Below are 18,759 nucleotides of genomic sequence, written 5' to 3' on the forward strand. Positions count from 1 at the left end.
GGACTTCTATCCATTTCATCTGCTTGAGGATCTCTCTTGGAGCCTTGTGAATTTTCCAATATAAGACAGGTTGTCTCCATGCCTGGTACCCAGCTGTCATTCTGGGACTGCTCATCCTCAATGTCTCCTAAGTTCCTTCTTTTTTTCCTTTGGCTCTCGTGTTTCTTAGATTTAATGTTTTCTTCCTTCTTGTCTAATTACTTGGGTTGGTGGAGCATAGCCCCCAGTAGTTCCCTGGGAAAGGGTGCATGGGAGGAAATATTTTGAGCATAGTTTAAAATGTCTTTATTCTACCCTCACGTTTGACTGATACTTTGAGTATAGAATTCTAAGTTGAAAAGAGTTTGTAGTCAGGACTCTTGTTGCCTCCCACATTCTAGGTTGCTGTTGAGAAGCCTAAAGCCATCACCTAAATGCCTCCCATGTGCCTTGCATGGGATTAAGCACTTTGCATATAAGAGGTCTTCTAATTACTATGACCATTTTATGAGGTAGATGTTATTATCTTCATAACACAGATGGAGAAACTGAGGCTCAGATAATTTAAGTTGTCTAAAGTACACTGCCACTGGCAGAGTTGAGATTCAAAGCCCATGCTACTTCTACTATACTGCAGGCTGTCAATGCTGAGAGTGTATGACTCACAGTGGTGTGAACAGGAGACCCTGAGCTGGAAGGTGAGTACTTGGCCTAGTTTATACCTCCTTCCTACCAACGATCTGCTTGGCCATTTGCTTGGTCTTCTGCTCCATGCTTCTGATGGCCCTCCAGGAAAATTGCCTGGCACCAACTATACATATATATCCTTATATAGGTCATGGAGAAGAGGTTTCCATCTTTCCTGGACAGAGTCTCATTGAGCTCTATATCACTGCCTTTATGACAGAGACGATGTCTATGAGGCTTGGTCAGCCAGCCTGCTAGAGCAATTCTTCCTAGTCTCTTCATGACTCTTGTCTGCCACCTCAAAGCTTCCTTGGGACCACTGAGGCACAGGGTGCCATGGAATCCCTCAGGGCCCATGCTTGCTTATGGGATTGCTTGGTTGGACCTGCAAGGCTATGGGCCACAGGTTGCGAACTGCAGGCAGGTGTGCTGCTAGCTGCTGGTTCATCCTGTGCACTGTGGCTCATGCTGCAGATGTCAACTCTGACACTTTAGTTCTAATCCCCCAGCAGCTGCCTGAAGGGACCAGCAATGCAAGCCAGCAGTGTGGGAAACTGATCCCCTGTCAGGTGGACTTTGGCCAGTGGGAGATAGTTAAGTTCTTCTTTCTTTCTCTTGTCATGAGGTTTCTATATGCTCTTTCTGGGAATGTCCCTAAGTGTATAAACAACCAGCTGTATTTTCTGTTGAAGCTGTGGCCAGTCCAGTAATGTTACCACCTGGTATTTGCTTTTGTCCCTTTCCTGGCTCACTCCTTTCCTCTTGTCTCCCTGGGGCTGTGTAACTCCTCTGCCCCATGCCCCCTTCCGATGAATTGTTAGCAGGTCAGGTTTTTGCTTTTTTTTTTTTTTTTTTTTTTTTTGCTGGAGTCAGTTTCCTAGAGAACTGAGGAAAAGATAGTAAGTATGATCAATGTTTTCTTTTACCTTCTGTTAAGTATGAGAACCAGTGGTCTGGGTGAGCATGGATGGAAGAACTATTTTGGGAGGCATTAAGTTAGATAGGGCGAGAGGTGCTGCTCAACTCTGTGTAGTCATCCTGGGCTGCATAAGTCTAAAAAGACATCTCCTCTTTCTTTTTAGGAGGCTGTAGCTTTAAACATATTCTCATAAGTCAAAAAAGCATAAAGACCCATCTGCAGAGATCCATTTTTTCTGCCACTGGAGTTAAGGACAACAGATAAATGGTTTTAATGGCGAGAGAGAGAGAGAGAGAGAGAGAGAGAGAGAGACTTGCCAAATAAGATTCCAGTTTCTGAACTCACATTGAAGCTCTCAGGTCGGTATCAAGATAAAATACTTCAATGTGGTGGGAAAAGAAAGAACATTAACCTGTATTTGGGTTTCTGTTTAACACCAAATACCAAAAGATCAAAAATACCAAAAGATCACCAAGTTTTAAAAATTCAAAATGGAATGCTCACCACCAACGAAGATCTCTGCTCCACATATTTGAATTTCATCACTATTGATACAGGCCAGTTTGCAGACAAACAAGGTTGTACCAAGGGGAAGATCTGTGACTTGAGAATTGAGGGAGTGGCCATGGTGAAAATTGATTCTTCTGTCAAACTTGTATAGGATTAACTTGTTACGTCTGGAATAGTGCAAGCAGCCTTGTCTGGGCTTCAAAGAGCATGAAATATTGACAGTGGATCCAAGTAAAATTACACGGGAAGGCTTCACAGTCACATCGCCTCTCTTGCACGCATCTGCAATAAGACACAAATGCAATATTTAGTTGGTGATAATAAACCCATTTCAAAATGAAGAGTTTATGTAATTCCCCAAAACAGGGTAAAATTAACCCCATCAGATCATGCAAATATAATTAACCTACATGTCTCTGGTTATAATGGTGATGTACAATGAAAACAGAAGGTAAACATATTGAAGTCTAACTGTATTTGAATGAAAATATGCATCCTTCTCATAACAGTAATACTATAATCAGAACTATAACTAGGAAAGTGGTTAGAAAGCAGGATTGGAAGAACATTCAGGAACACAGTTCTGGGAAAAACCAGCCTCTCTTATATGCAAATTATTTACCAGACTACTAAAGGCTTCCCAGAAAAAAACACATTTGTTTCTATTACCATTTATGATTTATAATTTTTACTTAAATACTTGTATCAAGAAAAAAAAGTTTTAAAAGAGTATTAAAAAAGTATTGCAAACATTGTGCTAGTAGACTCCAGCCTGGGCAACAGAGCCAGACCCTGTCTCAGAGAAAAAAAAAAAAAAAAACTTGTGGATGGCGGGAGGCAGGAAGAAAAATGTGCTGAACAAACCAACACAAGAACAGAAAACCAAACAGTGCATGTTCTCACCCTTAAGTGGGAATTGAACAATGAGAACACATGGACACGGCGGTGGGGGTGGGCATCACAAACCAGGGCCTGTCATGGGGTGGGGGCTGGGGGAAGGATAGCATTAGGAGAAATACCTAATGTAGTTGATGGGTTGATGGGTGCAGCAAACCACCATGGCACATGTATACCTATGTAACAAACCTGCACATTCCGCGCATGTATCCCAGAACTTAAAGTATAATAAAAAAAAGAAAAATGTGCTGAAATGTAAAACATGTATTTGTGATGCCTAGCTGGGTTACCAAGCCACTTTCTTAGGAAGAAATAAAATAATTGGACCCTTATATTAATCATTAGTGCAAATTAAATAAAATAACTATTAGTTATAGACAGAACCAGACTTATCCACTTAAATGACAGAGATTGACTACAAAAGACCAACTACCAGAACATTTACCACAAATACATACTTCATCTGTAACTGAGAATTTAAACCACAAATTCTTCCACAGAGTAACTTACAGAAATATCTTACCTATTTTTGCTTTAATCAACAGCCACGTGATTATAAAAATAAGTGCCAATGAGCATCCTCTAAAAGTATGTGCCATCAACAATCAACTCTGGTATAGAACTTTGTATTCTTCCTTGCAAAAGAAGACAAATTCATTCATGTTAAATACATTCAGAAAATAGAGCCAAAATAGCTCAGAAGAGCTTCAAGTGCCACTTTATTTTTCTCCACCTTGTTGAGATCTTGTTATTTTAAAAAATGACATATGCCTTTAAAACTAGTAAATCGAATATCTTAGCCACCTTCCAAACCCCATCTCAGTGAAACTTCTTGGGGTCAGCAAAGGATTAGAGAAGGAATTTGGATGTCTTAGTTCATTTGGGCTGCTGTAACAAAATACCACGAACTGGGTAGATTATAAACATCAGAAATCTGTTTCTCACAGCTTTGGGGACTGGCAAGTTCAAGATCAAGAGGTCAGCAGATTCAGGGTCTGGTGAGGGTCCACTTCATAGACGGTTCATAGATGGGGCTTCTTGCTGTGACCTCGCATGGTGGAAGGGACAACAGAGCTCTCTGGGATCTCTTTTATAAGGTCACTAGTCCCACTCATGAAAATTCTACCTTCATGACTCAATCACCTCCCAAAGACCCCACCTCCTAATATCATCACCTTGAGAGTTAGGATTTTAACATATAAATTTGAGGGGGACATAAACATTCAGACCACAGCAATAGGCTTTGGGGTCCTTTAGAACTGGGTTTAAATACTTGAGACCATGTGCAAATTGCTTAACCTGTCTGAGACTTAGTCCCACACAACACTTTTCTTTTTCTTTTCCTTCTAAACAAGGCTTCATCATCATACCATATAGAGTAGTTTGACTAATGAGAGTTTCTGATCCAGTCATGTGATTCTGGAATCAGTAGATTGAAAAATGGCTCATAACCCATCTGGAACTTAGTAAAAGATTGATCTCTTTGGCAGTAAAAAAGGAATTCCAAGGGTTGTCTGGGTTTTCTAGAGAAGCTTGTTTACTTATTTGTTTTTTAATTACTTATTTTACAGAGTGATTTTATCTTGAATAGGTCAAAAAACATAAGCTGGCAAATTGCAAATTCAAACCCAAGGAATGGATCTACTGGTCAGTAACAAATTCTTTAAATTATATTAAAGATAGGCCAAAAATTCATAAAGTAGGCTGGGAAGTTCTGTGATGTCAGGCCACTAAAAAGTAGTCAATGCAAAGCAAAAGTTTACCTCTTAACCCCATACCTAGACATATGCCAGAAAATATGGAAGAGCTTCAGAAAATTTCATTTATTCATTCAATATGGATGGCTGCCTTTCATGTGCTAGGCACACTAAGTGCTAGAGACAAAGCACTCCTGTCCCTGTGGGGTTCTAGGAAAGCGCCCTTTGTTTCCTCTACCTCTAGCCTAGCCATCATTCAGGAAAACCCTAAATAATGTTAGCATAAGTCTTTGCTGGCTACTCTTTGTTTTCCTCTTGATTTTTAACTCTTGGAGGACCTTAGCACACTCAAGGTATTTTTTTTTTTTCTATTTCTACTTTCTCCGTAGGGGATCTCACCTGGTCCCCTGGGTCTAGATGTCATCTGCTAGCTAAAGATTTCAGAGTAGATCTTCAACTCACACATCCCCCTGAGCTCCAGTCTCATCCATCTGTCTCCTTGGCATCCACCTCTTAGATGTCTAACAGCTTCTCAATATTAAGGTGTTCAGTTTAAATTCTTGGCACCCTTTCTCCAAATTCATTCTTCCTTCAGCCTTTTCTATCTCAGTGAATGATATTCTTACCCCGAGTGGCTAAAAATACCTAGAAGTCATCTTTGATTCTAACCTTTTTCTCATCTCCTACAGCTAAACCATCTCTAGTCCCATCAACTTTACCTCCAAAATATGTTACAGATCAATGCACTTCTCTCCATTCCAACTGTCCCCTCACCCTAGTCCAAACCACTGTCATCTCTCCCCTAGTCTATGCTAGCTGTCAACATGTCTTTCCAAACCATCCTTGCCCTTTCTAAGCCATTTTCACAGAGCCAACTACCTTTGAAAAACATAAATCAGATCATGTTACCCGCTGCACACCACCACTATTTGAAACCCTTCAACAGGTCCCTACTGCTGTTAGAAAAATATCCACAGCCCATACCACACACAATCTCTCAGCCACTGCATGGCCTCACTTCTTCCCATCTTGCCATCATCGCTTACATTTTTGCCTGGTTCACTCTGCTCCATTCACACTGGCCTTCAGACTGTTCCTTGAACAATGCCCTTTGCTGCCTAGAGGACTTTGCATTTTCCATGTCCTCTGCTAGAATCCTCTTCCCTTGCTTCTTTGTGTGGCTGACGTATTTACACCCTTTAGATTTCAGCTCATGTGTTACTTCCCCAGAGAGCCCCTCCCTGACCACTGTCTCTATCCCTCCCACGCCCTCCCTGACCAATGTGGTCTTCCCCAGTTGATTTTTTACTCATCACCTTATTATTGCCTTCACGGCACAATCTGTAACTACCTTATTTCTTCACTTAATTACTTGTTTGTCATCTGTCTTCTATACTAGAATATAAGCCCCATAAGAGCAGGAACATTGACTACCTTGCTCACTGTTGAATACCAGCACTTAACACTGGGAAACAGTAAGTACTCAACAAATGTCTATTGAAAGAAAGATGCGAAGGAGGGAAAGGAATATGATCTTTAGAAAACTCCCTATAAACATCCCTGTGGTAGACAGGAAAATGGCCCACCAAAGATGTCCATGCCCTAATTCCCAGAATCTGTGAACAGGTTACCCTACATGGCAAAGACACTTTGGAGACGTGATTAAAGTTAAGGACCTTGAGATGGGAAGACTATTCTGGATTAACCAAGTGAGCCCAATATAGTCACAGGAGCCCTTAAAAGTGTACAAGAAAGGCAGGAGAGTGGGTCAGAGAGATATGATGTACCAAGGACTCGCTCTGCTGCTGCTGGCTCTGAAGTGGAGGAAGGAGCCATGAGCCAATGAATGTGACAGCTCCTAAAAGCTGGGGATGGATCTCAGTTCAGATACATAAAATGTGTTTCTTGTGAGTCATTGTTAAAACGTTTGAGAAGCACAGATTTAAGCCAAAATCTGCAGGTCTCCCTGTCTCTAAACCAAAAAGTCCAAGGTTGTGGAATACAACGGCCTCTGTGAGCTACTTTCTGTCTTTATCACCAGCCACATCCACCACTCTCTGCTGACACTACCATCTAGTGACACTGAGCTGCTTATCCTCCTGCCCGTCCCATGCCTATTCATGCCTCTGTGTCTTTCCTTCATGCTATTCTCTTTACTTTCCCACTATTTTTAGACTGGGTGAGTCTTATTCATCCATCTAAACTCAGTTCAGACACCTTTCATTCAGTTATTCATTCAATAAATATGTATTAAGCAGCTGCTAAGTGCCAAGGCCTTGGGATATGGTAAAGAACAAGACAGAAGGGATTTTAGCTCTCATGGAAACAACATCCTGGAGTAGAGAGGCAAAAAACAAAAATATAAGCAATAAACTGGTGAGTTCAGGTAATAATAAAAGAAGGACATAAAAGAGGAGAGACCCTAGGGAGGATAGAAACTTGTCAACAAAGGCATTTGCAGGAGGCAAAGCTTGGGCTAAAATTGGTGCTGGCCAACTGAAGATGTGGGAACACTTTTCCTCACAGAGGAATGGTGAATGCACAGCCTGGAGGCAGAGGAACGAGCTTGCCAAGGGAGAGGTGCAGAAATAAGGTCAGGGCGGTTGGAGAAAGTGACTGCAGGGAGAATGGTATGTGATGAAATTAGAGAAGATGTCAGGAGCCAGATTTACTATGGACTTGTTTGCGAAGAAAGGGAGCCTGGATTTTACTCTCAAATACATTGGAAACCACTGGTGTTTAATTAGGAATTTTAGTTATTTAATTGAGTTTTAATTGAGGGTGTAACAAGATACGAATGACACTAACACACACACACACACACACACACACACACACACTACTCTGGGGACTAGGGTGGATGCAGGCAGACCAGTTAGGAAATGACTTCAGAGGCACAGGTAAAATGATGATGATGTGGTCCTCAGGTGTTGTAGTGGCAATGGAAAGAAGTGGTCAGATTTCAGGAAGCCTTACTTATGTCTTCAGGTCAGAGTGAACCCTCCTACCAGTATCCTCAGAGCACCCTGGCATCTTCCTATCTTAGCACGTACCATAATTAAAGAGAACTAATTTATTTAGATACCTGTCTATCTCTTCCATTACCTTGCAAGCTCCTCAGGGGCAGAGGCCACAATTTGTGGCACATAGTAGGCATGTGCTGTCCTGGATAAAACTTAAATTGTGTGTGTATGTTCATCTATTTTACTTCTAGTTTAGTTTAATGCAACTACATTAAAACTACTTACATTAAATCTTATTCTACTACATTGTGGTTGGATTAAGTTTTTGTTATATTAGTAAAGGTGTTAAAATATACTCTTCTGACATATTGACTATTTGAGTTAAAGGCACTTGAAAAACAGCAGAGGCAAGAAGATCACTTTGACTTTCCTGCTGTTTCTTAAAATCAGTAGGTGAAATTCCCATATGAAAGACACTCCCTGTACTAGAAAGAAAGTCAACAACATCTTTATCTTCAAGGATGAGAAATTGAGACCAAGAGAATTCTGTACAGACTTTGGCATCCCCACATAATTTAGTCACATTTTTATAGGTTACTATTCTTTGCTCAATCCAGTATTTAAGTAACTGACTCTAACTACTTCTTTGGGTCTTCATTTTTTCATGTCTTCCATGTTCCATAATATTTGTTGAGTAAATTTGTATTATTTTTTTCCTGTTAATCTAATGTCAATTTAATTCTCAGACTCAACCAAGACCCTAGGAGGATGGAGGGGAGTTTTTCTACCCCTATAGTAGCTATGTTAGCTGCTGCATTAAAATTTGGGATATTCTGGCATAGATATAATTATGGATTGAACTGGAAGATAACTGAATGAATGGCTACAGAGGGATTAAGTAGGTTTCTGCTTCCTAACTGCAAAAGATATCTATGGTACCCCTTTGTAGAAATTTTCAACATGGATCAAAATTTATGAAGCTATAACATTCTCCAAATAGTAAAATACTCATATGATAATTATAAGGATTTTTAAAAATGGATATATATGAAATATGTTTTAATATATATTATGTCCTATTAAAATACATGTGTATATTATATAAACATATATACGTATATGAAATAGGTAAAATGGAAGATAAATTTGAGTTTATATAATGGTACATTGATCCAAACACAAACTTGCTCATTTTCTCTGACTACCAGGTAAAAATAGCTTCTCCATTTATGAGAAGTTCAGAATCCCCAAAGACCTTCAAGTAAATGAGGTATCTTCCAATAAAATGAAACCTCTTGTAACTGTAAACATCCTTCACATACCCTGCCTAGAGGGTAAATATTAAAACAACAACTCTGTCTTGAATCAGAAAATCAAAGAGTGTGCTGTGTCATTGACTCATCACTCAAGTTGTGACAGTTTCCAGATGGTGAAAACAACGTCTCAGATCAGGGATGGGGGTGGGGTGGGCGGGAACAAGCCAGAAATACACCAACCGGCAGGAAGACAGAGAAAACAATTACTCCCTGACCAGCCTCTTTCCCCATTGCTCTAGAGAGAAGCACAAAGCATGAAGCTACTTCAAAATAGTATTGTGCTAGGCTAGGAAAAAAGAAACTCTTAAATTTCCTTTCGCAGGTGATAATCTCATGTTGGCAGAAAAACTTTCTACTTCCAAATTATTTTTCTTCTGTAGCACTGTATTAAGGTCAAGGGAAATAGTGGTACTAAGGAAAAGAAAAGGGTGAATGAATCTCAGTTCTGCTGTATGCTATTGACTGTGAGAGCACCATTTCCTCATGCCTTACAATAGGTATAGTAATACCTAGCTCGACAAAGTTATGGTGATGATTAAGGCAAGGTTATTGTGAACAGTCCATGGGGTCATGGATTCATGAGAATACTTAGCACAAAGTAAGAACCCCACTGAGGCTGGTTCCTATTTCCCCTGCTGATTCCCTTGTTTGTATTTCTTTGCTAAATCACATATGATTTTCAATGTACTAGAGTTGTATGTTTTGTTAGGCCAGGTAAAAAAAAATCTTAATTCCTAAGATGATCAAAGAACTTAAAAAGTCAGGGGAGGAAGGAGCCACACGAGTTACTAGTAACTACTGTGTCCTGCTGCTCCCTTCCCCTCCAACAGCTGACATTTCAGTCTGAGCTACCACAGACAACCAAATGATTGTTTCAAGTGTGCCTCAAGGCTGGTTGTCATATAAATGCATGTCGTTAATGATCAGGTGACTAAACGAGGCAAAGAACAAAATTCTTCCCTTCTGCCTGCAAAGCTACTTACAGAGATATGTTTTACTGGTAGCAGATCAATATACAGACAACACTTCAGAGGTCATTTATTCCCGACTTTACAAATGGATCATTGTGGCCTAGAAAAAAAGAGGAGACTTGCTCAAGTTCACATTAATAGCAAAATCCAGATCAGAACCTCAGTCTCTCTCTCTCTCTCTCTCTCTTTCTCTCTGATGCAGTCTCGTTCTGTCACCCAGGCTGGAGTGCAATGGCACCATCTTGGATCACTGCAACCTCCACCTCCTGGGTTCAAGTGATTCTCTTGCCTCAGCCTCCCGAGCAGCTGGGACTACAGGCATGTGCCACCACACCTGGCTAGCTAATTTTTGTATTTTTAGTAGAGACAGGGTTTCACCATGTTGGCCAGGCTGGTCTTGAACTGACCTCAGGTGATCTGCCTGCCTCGGCCTCCCACGGTGCTGGGATTACAGGCATGAGCCACCGTGCCCAGCCAGTCTCCTGATTTCTAATCCAACATTACTTCTAGATGTGAGGCTGCTTGTAATCAATAGCAACAGTAGCAGCACAATACTAAAAATAATGCTAATCTTAACACTATACTAATACTAATGCTGCAATTTTTTGATCTCTTCCTATGTTTCAGGCATGATGCTAGGCACCTTACATACAATCTTTATGATATCTATCTAGTAAAGCATTTATAATGCCTAATGCTTTACTCTTCAGAAGGTTGACTCATTACTTCTGATGCCCACCTCCCTCAAAAGAGGATGAAACAACAAAACTCAGCGCACATACAATATGTAACCGTATCTACTGCTATTTCACTACAGTGATGGAAAAGGATAATCAAATCAAGTTACCAATTAGCTAACCTTCTCTTCTTCATGAAATTTCCTAAGTTATGGTCATGAAAATGAACTGTTTTTCATTCCAAGTCTACCATTTGGTGAAAGAATGTAACAAGCCATTACATGGGTAAAAGCCCGTCTAGCAGACCCCATCATCAAACCAGCCCCATTCGTAATGTCATGGTAAATGGCTTGAAGGGGAAGGAAAGTAAAATGCATAACCTTCTCTACTTTTTCTTCTTTCTAGTCAATAGTCCAAGCACTGTTTACGTGAGCCAAATTTAACACACACACGTTTTCCTTTTTGTGCAGCTGATGAGGCTGCCTGGAATTTTCTCTAATTTCATTGGTAAGCATTTGTAGTCCTATGGTTCCTCTTTAATTTCACCCAAGTACAGGAACTTTCTTTTCTTGCTCAAATTCAGGAGACTTCCGAATTTTTGTTCCTTTTTTTTTTTTTAATTCAATGTGTTTTCTCCTTTCCCTCTTTATAGCTTTTTTTTTTTTTTTAACTTCCCTTATTCTTTTCTCTCTTCTTTTCCTATTTTTTCTGGAATGCTGTTTCTGTCTATCAATTCTGTTTGTCTTTATTTCCATTTTAGATATATCCCATTTGACATAATAGACTCCTGAAATGTTGTGTGTAAACACATCAAAGTTGAAATGAATTTATCCCACCCCAACCCCTGAATCATCTGTACTGAGAACTATTTTATCCTATAGATTGAACAAGCATTTCTCCAATATAACAGTAAAAAGAAAGAAAGAAACAAGACACGAATGGAGTCTTGGAGAAACAAGACACTTTCAAATAAACTACATGACCTCTTTTCTTTCTTTGAATAGCTCCCATAAGCCTAAACTTTCATGGCAAGTGTTCAATAAAGCTTCAGAAACTCCAGCCTTCTCTGATTCACTCTCCGTATCCTGCTAGACCTATCGATAAAATAAGCTGTCTTCTATTGGGAAGGATGATGTGCTGGAAAGAGGCCCCAGGCATCATCCTTGGTTCCTCCACTTCTGCCTCTGTCACCATGGCAGGTAACTTCATACTTCAAAGCTTCCTTTCCTTATTTTAAAAATAGCAATTGACCTTTATTGAGAAAATTAAACCTCTTTCACTAACTTTTCTTCCTTAGTTTATTGGAAAGGTTTTTTCTTTGACATCCTCAATCTGGAAGTCTCTGTTTGTGGACAATGGCAGGAGGTTTGTCTTTGGATCTTGGGTATTGCAAAGTCCTGGCCAAGTTTTGCTTCACCTTGTAAGCAACCACTGAGTATTTTCATAAAGTACTACAAGGCATTAACATACTAAAATAATTGCATTGTTTTGAGAATTTTCTAAGAATTTCACAATTATCTTACAATAATTGGAGGCACTCTTGGGAGGGGAATTAAAAAACTAAGGGTAGCGATCACCATGCCACAATGTTTCCCCAGGTTTCTCATATAAATTAAGAATTCAGCTGAAGTCTCTACACCAACAACCCTCTATCTCAGTATCTCCTGATATTTTACTTAATGTGTTGTTTTTCCTTCATATCATTGCAAAATAGAGGTTAATTAAGATTCTAATTTTCATAATCTTTTGTAGGCATCTACTTAGTAGTTTATCACTGTGCAAAACATATAATTTTGTTGTTAATATTTGGTCAAATACATAAAGTAATGATTAGTATCCTATTCTACAGACAGAAAAATCTGTAAGTTGACCAAGATAACCCAGAAAAACCACACATAAATCTAGAATTGGATTCGAATTACATTCCTGTGCTTCCCTTCTCCATGAGCACCTGAAAAATAAAAATCCTAGCTTGATGCTGTTAGTCTAACTGTTTTCACTCTTCTATTGGTTTAAATTCTGCAGGAACAGGCTTACCCCCCTCATTTATTCTCAGCACGCCTCAGGGCTCCCATGTTAAACCCACAAAGATACTACCTCCAAGAGGAATTGAACCATGTTTATGCTCATCACCTCAGTCCAAGCTCCTAGAAGAGCCTCCTGAGCAACAGTAGCAGTAATGAAAAGAGCAGTGGATCGGCTCAGGACACCTAAGTCTTGGCTCAGAGAATTCTAGCTGTATGGCCTGTGACAAATCACTTGACCACTCAGCCTAAGTTTCTTCATCTGTAAAAAGGGAATAAAAACAGCACATACCGGACGGGTGTGGTGACTCACACCTGTAATCCCAGCACTTTGGGAGCCTGAGGCGGGCAGATCACGAGGTCAAGAGATCGAGACCATCCTAGCCAACATGGTGAAACTCCATCTGTACTAAAAATACAAAAATTAGCTGGGCGTACTGGCGTGCGCCTGTAATCCCAGCTATTTGGGAGGCTGAGGCAGGAGAATCACTTGAACCCGGGAGGCGGAGGTTGCAGTGAGCCAAGATCGCACCACTGCACTCCAGCCTGGCGACAGAGCAAGACTCCGTCTCAAAAACAAAAAACAAACAAACAAAAAACCAGCACCTACCTCACAGGATTATTGGAAGGGTTAAATGACAAGCTGTTAGCAGAGTACCTGGTATATAGCAAGAGCTCAATCAATGTTACCTGCTATTATTATGATAAGAAAAAAGGCAGTATCGCTTCTTTTCAGTGACTCTACGAGAATTAAGTTAGATGGCCTTGCTTTTGACTCCTCTCTTTGCCCATTCATCTGATTTAACACTGAAAGACTGATTTGATTAAAACTAGATTCCATATCTCCTAACTTCATGCCACCTATCATTTAAGACATATTAAGCATTCTCAAAATTTTCCCAAATAATTTTGACTTCGTAGGTCATGAACTGGGCCTTACATTTCTTTATATTCGCTAAGTCTAAGTCCAGCAAATGCACTGACCATAATGTACATGTTCAATACTTATTTGGAAAACAAAAACAAAAACAAACAACTGCTACACTAGCGAAGAGCACTAGAAACTTCCAAGGGCAAAGGAAATTGTATAAGACTTCTGGCTTTTTTTTGAGATTAAGTTTCATTCTTGTCGCCCAGGCTGGAGTGCAGTGGCATGATCTCTGCTCACTGCAACCTCTGCCTCCTGGGTTCAAGCGATTCTCCTGTCTCAACCTCCCGAGTAGCTGGGATTACAGGTGTGTGCCACCATGCCTTGCTAATTTTTGTATTTTCAGTAGAGATGGGGTTTCGCCGTGTTGGCCAGGCTACTCTCAGACTCCTGACCTCAGGTGATCCCCCTGCCTCAGCCGCTCAAAGTGCTGGGATTACGGGTATGAGCCACCGTGTCCCGCCATTCTGCGCAAATTTATTTGTAGGAGTTGACAGCAGTGCTGTGAGTGTAATTACAAGGATGACAAATAATTTGGTAGAGAACAAAGAAGGTGCAGCAATACAAAAATAAGTCCACAATTGAGAAAGGATGCCCAATACCTACTGTACTTGGAGGATTTTTCTACCTTAAAAATTATACGTGTGCTTTAGAATTTTTTTTTCACACTAAAACTCATTCTAATACAGAAAATATTCCATTTGTCAAAGTTTGGGAATTTATCAGCCTATATAACAAACATGACATTCAGGAGGCATGACATATGGAAAAGAGCATATTGCAAACTTTTCTAGAGCCTGCTGTGCCTAACAGATAGTGTAATGTATTGAGGATTTCACATTAAAATAGGGAAGGAAAGTGTTAGCTCTTAGCCACTAAGGTCCTTTTAGTTATGTGTTGGACAGAGAAATAGGGCACTGTACCATTCCTATTAATGGAAAATGAGAATCCAGCGTTTGTTTGTTCAAGTGGAGGTGGTTATAAGGTTCTGAGCTAGAGAGGTAGAAACAGAAGGAACACAGTTTTGAGCCAGAAACCTGTAACTCTCTAACTGTGTGAAACATGTAAGTTTCCACATCTGTAAAATGGGAATACTAATAACAATTTCACCTTGTTTTTAAGGAATTAGATAATATACATCCAAAAACCAAATACACAGTAGGCGCTCAACAAAGATGTTCATCTACACAGAGCACACACATAGCAGATTATAACAATTATCTAGAGTTTTAAAAATGGGGAAAAAAGGACTAATTTTGCTTTATTCTTTATATATATGTGTATATATATATATATATGTACGTGTGTATTTATTTTTAAGACAGAGTCTCGCTCTGTTGCCCAGGTTGAAGTGCAGCGGCCCCATCTTGGCTCACTGTAACCTCTGTCTCCCGGGTTCAAGCAATTCTCCTGCCTCAGTCTCCCGAGTAGCTGGGATTACAGGTGTGCGCCATCATGCCCAGCTAATTTTTGTATTTTTAATAGAGACAGGGTTTCACCATGTTGGCCAGGCTGGTCTTGAACTCCTGACCTCAAGTGATCTGCCCACCTTGGCCTCCCAAAATGCTGGGATTACAGGCCTGAGCCACTGTGCCAGGATCCTGTTCTTAGACAAGGTCTATTTGTATGCTTTTAGGTTACTATTTGTAAGACCTGGATCTAATGGTACAGATAACATAATCCCGTACAATGCTGACACTGATATTTAGTGTGTCCTAGGGAGATGAGAAGGGCCTCATAGTTCACAAAGGAAGAGGCATTTCACAGAAGAGAAAACTGAGGCTGGCCAATGTGCTTGCACCAGAGCATCTTGCTAGTAACTGGCCAGGCAGGGACTCGGGGTCAGTCCAGAGGCCACAGGAAAGCCTGCTGAGACAGGGATAGTTCACCCTCATCCGGGACTACGGAAGGCCCCCCTCAATATCTTACTCACATTTGATACATTTTCAAGCAACGGGAGCCACGTCTGTGGGCCTGAACCAAGGCTGGACCCTCAGGGGTGCCCTCTGCCCTTTTCCAGTCGCCGTCCGCTCCCTTCCGTGTGAGCCCACCACTCTGTGCCCCGGCCCAGAGAGTACCTTGGAGGCTCAGTCTGCGCGCTCCCTCCCCTCCATCCAGCCAAACCACAACCCAGTACCTTCAAGTGAACATCTGTGCCCAGGGCGTTAGGACTGTGATGAAGAGAAGCCATTTGGGATCGTATTGGAAGACTTTAAAAAAAAAAAATATATATATATATATATATATATATATATATATATATATATATATATATATTTTTTTTTTTTTTTTAAGAGAGAAGCCGTCGCCGAAGCCCCCTCGGGAGACGCGAGGCACGGAATCCCGGGCACGCAGACACCGCGCTGGTCCGGGATCCTGGGGTTCTCTCTGTCCCCGACCCCAAGCCACTGGTCACTCACCGCGTGTCGCCTGCCAGCGGGCGCGGTCCCAGGCCTGCGGGGACTGGGTGGCCCCGGTGCTCTGGGCCGCACGTGTCGCGCTCTCCGCCGGCGCTCGGGCGTTCCCGGTGCCAGCGCCCGCCCTCCCGCCTCCCGCCTCCCGCCTCCGCGCCCGCCGTCCCCGCGCCACCAACTCCGGGGTGGGCGCGGGGAGCTGGTGGCGAGTGGGGATCGGGCCGGGGCGGGGGTCGGGGCTGGGCGGTGGCCGCCGGGCGGAGAGGACTCGCTTCTCAGTTCAGCTCCGGACGCGCAGCCGGGCGGGCGCCGGTGGTTTCCACCCCGCGGGTCGAAGCGGGCTCGGGTAGGATTCTGCCACCTGTGGGCTCTGCTGTGTCGCCTTGAGCAAGATAATTCTCTCTCCACCGTCAGTTTCCCCTCATATAAAATGCGGATAATAAAGCCTGTCTCATAAGACGGAGCAAGGGTTGACCGAGGTGAAGTGCGTTTATGCACCAAGATATGATAGGCGCGACAAAATCGTGTTCTCAGCGTTCACAGCCATAGAGACGTGGCACCTTGTTGACAGCCATCAGGGAACTTTCCTCGCAGATGTCCTTTCTCTGTGCTCTGCACCTCCCAGCTCTTACCACACCTGAGCGCCGAGGCCTCCCAAGTGGGCTGTGCACAAGACCGCCCACTGGAGTGCGGGCAGAACATACTGGAACTTCCATTTGTATTTGCTGTCTAAAAAATGAGAAAAAAGTTAAACTTGAACAGATGGCGTGTCACCACCCCCATATAGGTCCCGTATTATAAGTGGTGTTCTCAGGCAAGAGGGAAAACTGCCCAGAGTGCAGAGGGGTCGGCAGCTCTGCATAATATTTATGACATAATATTTATGACAATATTACTTAGAAAAAAACTTTTATTTAAATCTATAAAGACAGACTCTCACTCTGTTACCCAGGCTGGTCTCAAACTTCTGGCCTCAAGCAGTCCTCCCGCCTTGGCTTCCCAAAGTGCAGGGATTACAGGCCTGAGCCTTGGCACCCGTCAACTTAGATTTCTTTAAATCTAAGACTTCCTTAATTACAAGACATACCATTATTTATGCACTAGTAAGAAATAAAAAGAACTGCCAGGTAAACAATAACAATGCTTTCTCCATTTAGAATCTTTTAAACTAAAATTTTATTTAGTTTAGAGATTTTATTTAGATATCTCTAAATAAAATTTAGATTTTAAACATATGTATATTATCTATCGAATTTTTTTTAAAGTTCCCCCCTGCCCCCCCGTTGTCTCTGGAGTTTTCCTCTAGTCCACTGAGCCCAATACAGGTTTGCTGAGCCCGCAGAAGCGGACAACTACATACCACGCTTCTGGGCATTACCTTAGAACCGCTCTCAATGTTTGAGATGTTAAATATGAAAAATGTACATCTTAGAATCAACAATGTACAGTAGATTGTCTTTATGGGATTGTGACATACTGTAGTTTACATGCTTTAGTAATTTATCTACATGAATAATTTTACTAAAATCTTTTAAATCATAGAATCTAGAATCTTAATATTATTTTGTAATAAGATGATACATAATTGTAAAAATCATTTGTAACAAAGATTTTAAAAGTTGTCTGAAAGTGAGTTATTTTCTTTATTTTTACAAAAAAAAAAACCCCAAATATCCTAAATTTGCTGATCTTTTCTGTATTGATATATGGCTCTCAGTGTATGTTATCTAATAGATCTTTTTGAAGAACAAAAAACCCCAGAGGTTTATTTGTTGTTGTTTCTTCAAGGTAATTTTCACACCAAGTGATACGTTGTTATGAGGAGACGATTTGAAAACAAATATTTCAAAGTGTTCCCATTATTGTGTGTGTTTCTTACTAAAGATTTTATGATTGTCATCACAGAAAATGCTTTTAAAAACTCGGAAACAATTTGCTATTTTGTTTCAATCTTTTAATTGAGCAGTTCAGTGGATTTTGAATCCATTGGTTAAAAAATATAAAAACGCAGCAGCTTCTCATTACTTTAAAAACTGATTGATATCAGGAATAAGATTATTACAGCCAAGTGTTAAAACAATCTTGCATAATTCATGGATTTTTCAATACTTTTTAGTGAGAAGGAAGGCTTTTAATTTTGTTAATAAATCAATAATTTCAAAAATGTATTTTACTCTTTATCTCATTTAAAAATTTAATTTATATAATTGTGTGTGCATGTGTGTGTGTGTGTGTATATATATATATATATACACACATATACATATACATATGGTTTTCAAGGAAATAAAAAAACAACCAAACATATGTTGGGGATGTTTCTCAAAAATGCTTTTTTTTTTTTCTGAAGGAGTATACCATCTAAAATGTTGAAAGACCACTGCTCTATTAACTTCTAATGGCAGCACCTTACAAAATTGCTGAAGTGAGACACAAAATGGTGTTTCAAATGCATCTGAGGCATATTCTTTGAGGGAACAGATGAGAGCTATTGAGGAAAGAACTTGAATCTAGTTGTTAAGCAAGCACAACAAATTATGAGAATACAGTAAGATGCATGTAACAATGATAGCCTTCTTTATTCTCTTCTTTTCCCTAGATGCAAGAAAAAAAAAAGTCAGAAGATGACCACTCTTACATAAATATTATTTGAGAAATTATCATGCTCTAGGTCCATCGGTATATTGTTTAACTTAGACTTACATTATCAAGCGAAGACTTGCACTGATTGCCATTGATAACAGTGGTTCTCTTATCCTGCATGATCCCTGGATTAT

General features: G+C 40.7%; 1 protein-coding gene across 2 annotated transcripts in view; it reads right to left on the reverse strand.

Moving 5' to 3' along the window:
• Positions 1–16,093, reverse strand: part of IL12RB2 (interleukin 12 receptor subunit beta 2) — a 90,103-nt gene extending 74,010 nt beyond the window's left edge. For both annotated transcript variants that reach the window (XM_063711949.1, XM_054533278.1), the window contains exons 1-3: positions 15,989–16,093; positions 3,516–3,623; positions 2,090–2,377 (exon numbers count right to left, since the gene is read on the reverse strand). In XM_063711949.1, coding sequence (XP_063568019.1) covers positions 2,090–2,377; positions 3,516–3,591 — 364 coding nt within the window. In that variant the 5' untranslated portion in view covers positions 3,592–3,623; positions 15,989–16,093. The remainder of the gene's footprint in view (positions 1–2,089; positions 2,378–3,515; positions 3,624–15,988) is intronic.
• Between the last annotated feature and the right edge of the window lie 2,666 nt (positions 16,094–18,759).

The sequence above is a fragment of the Pongo abelii genome, chromosome 1 (assembly GCF_028885655.2).
Source record: "Pongo abelii isolate AG06213 chromosome 1, NHGRI_mPonAbe1-v2.0_pri, whole genome shotgun sequence".
Lineage (NCBI taxonomy): Eukaryota > Metazoa > Chordata > Mammalia > Primates > Hominidae > Pongo > Pongo abelii.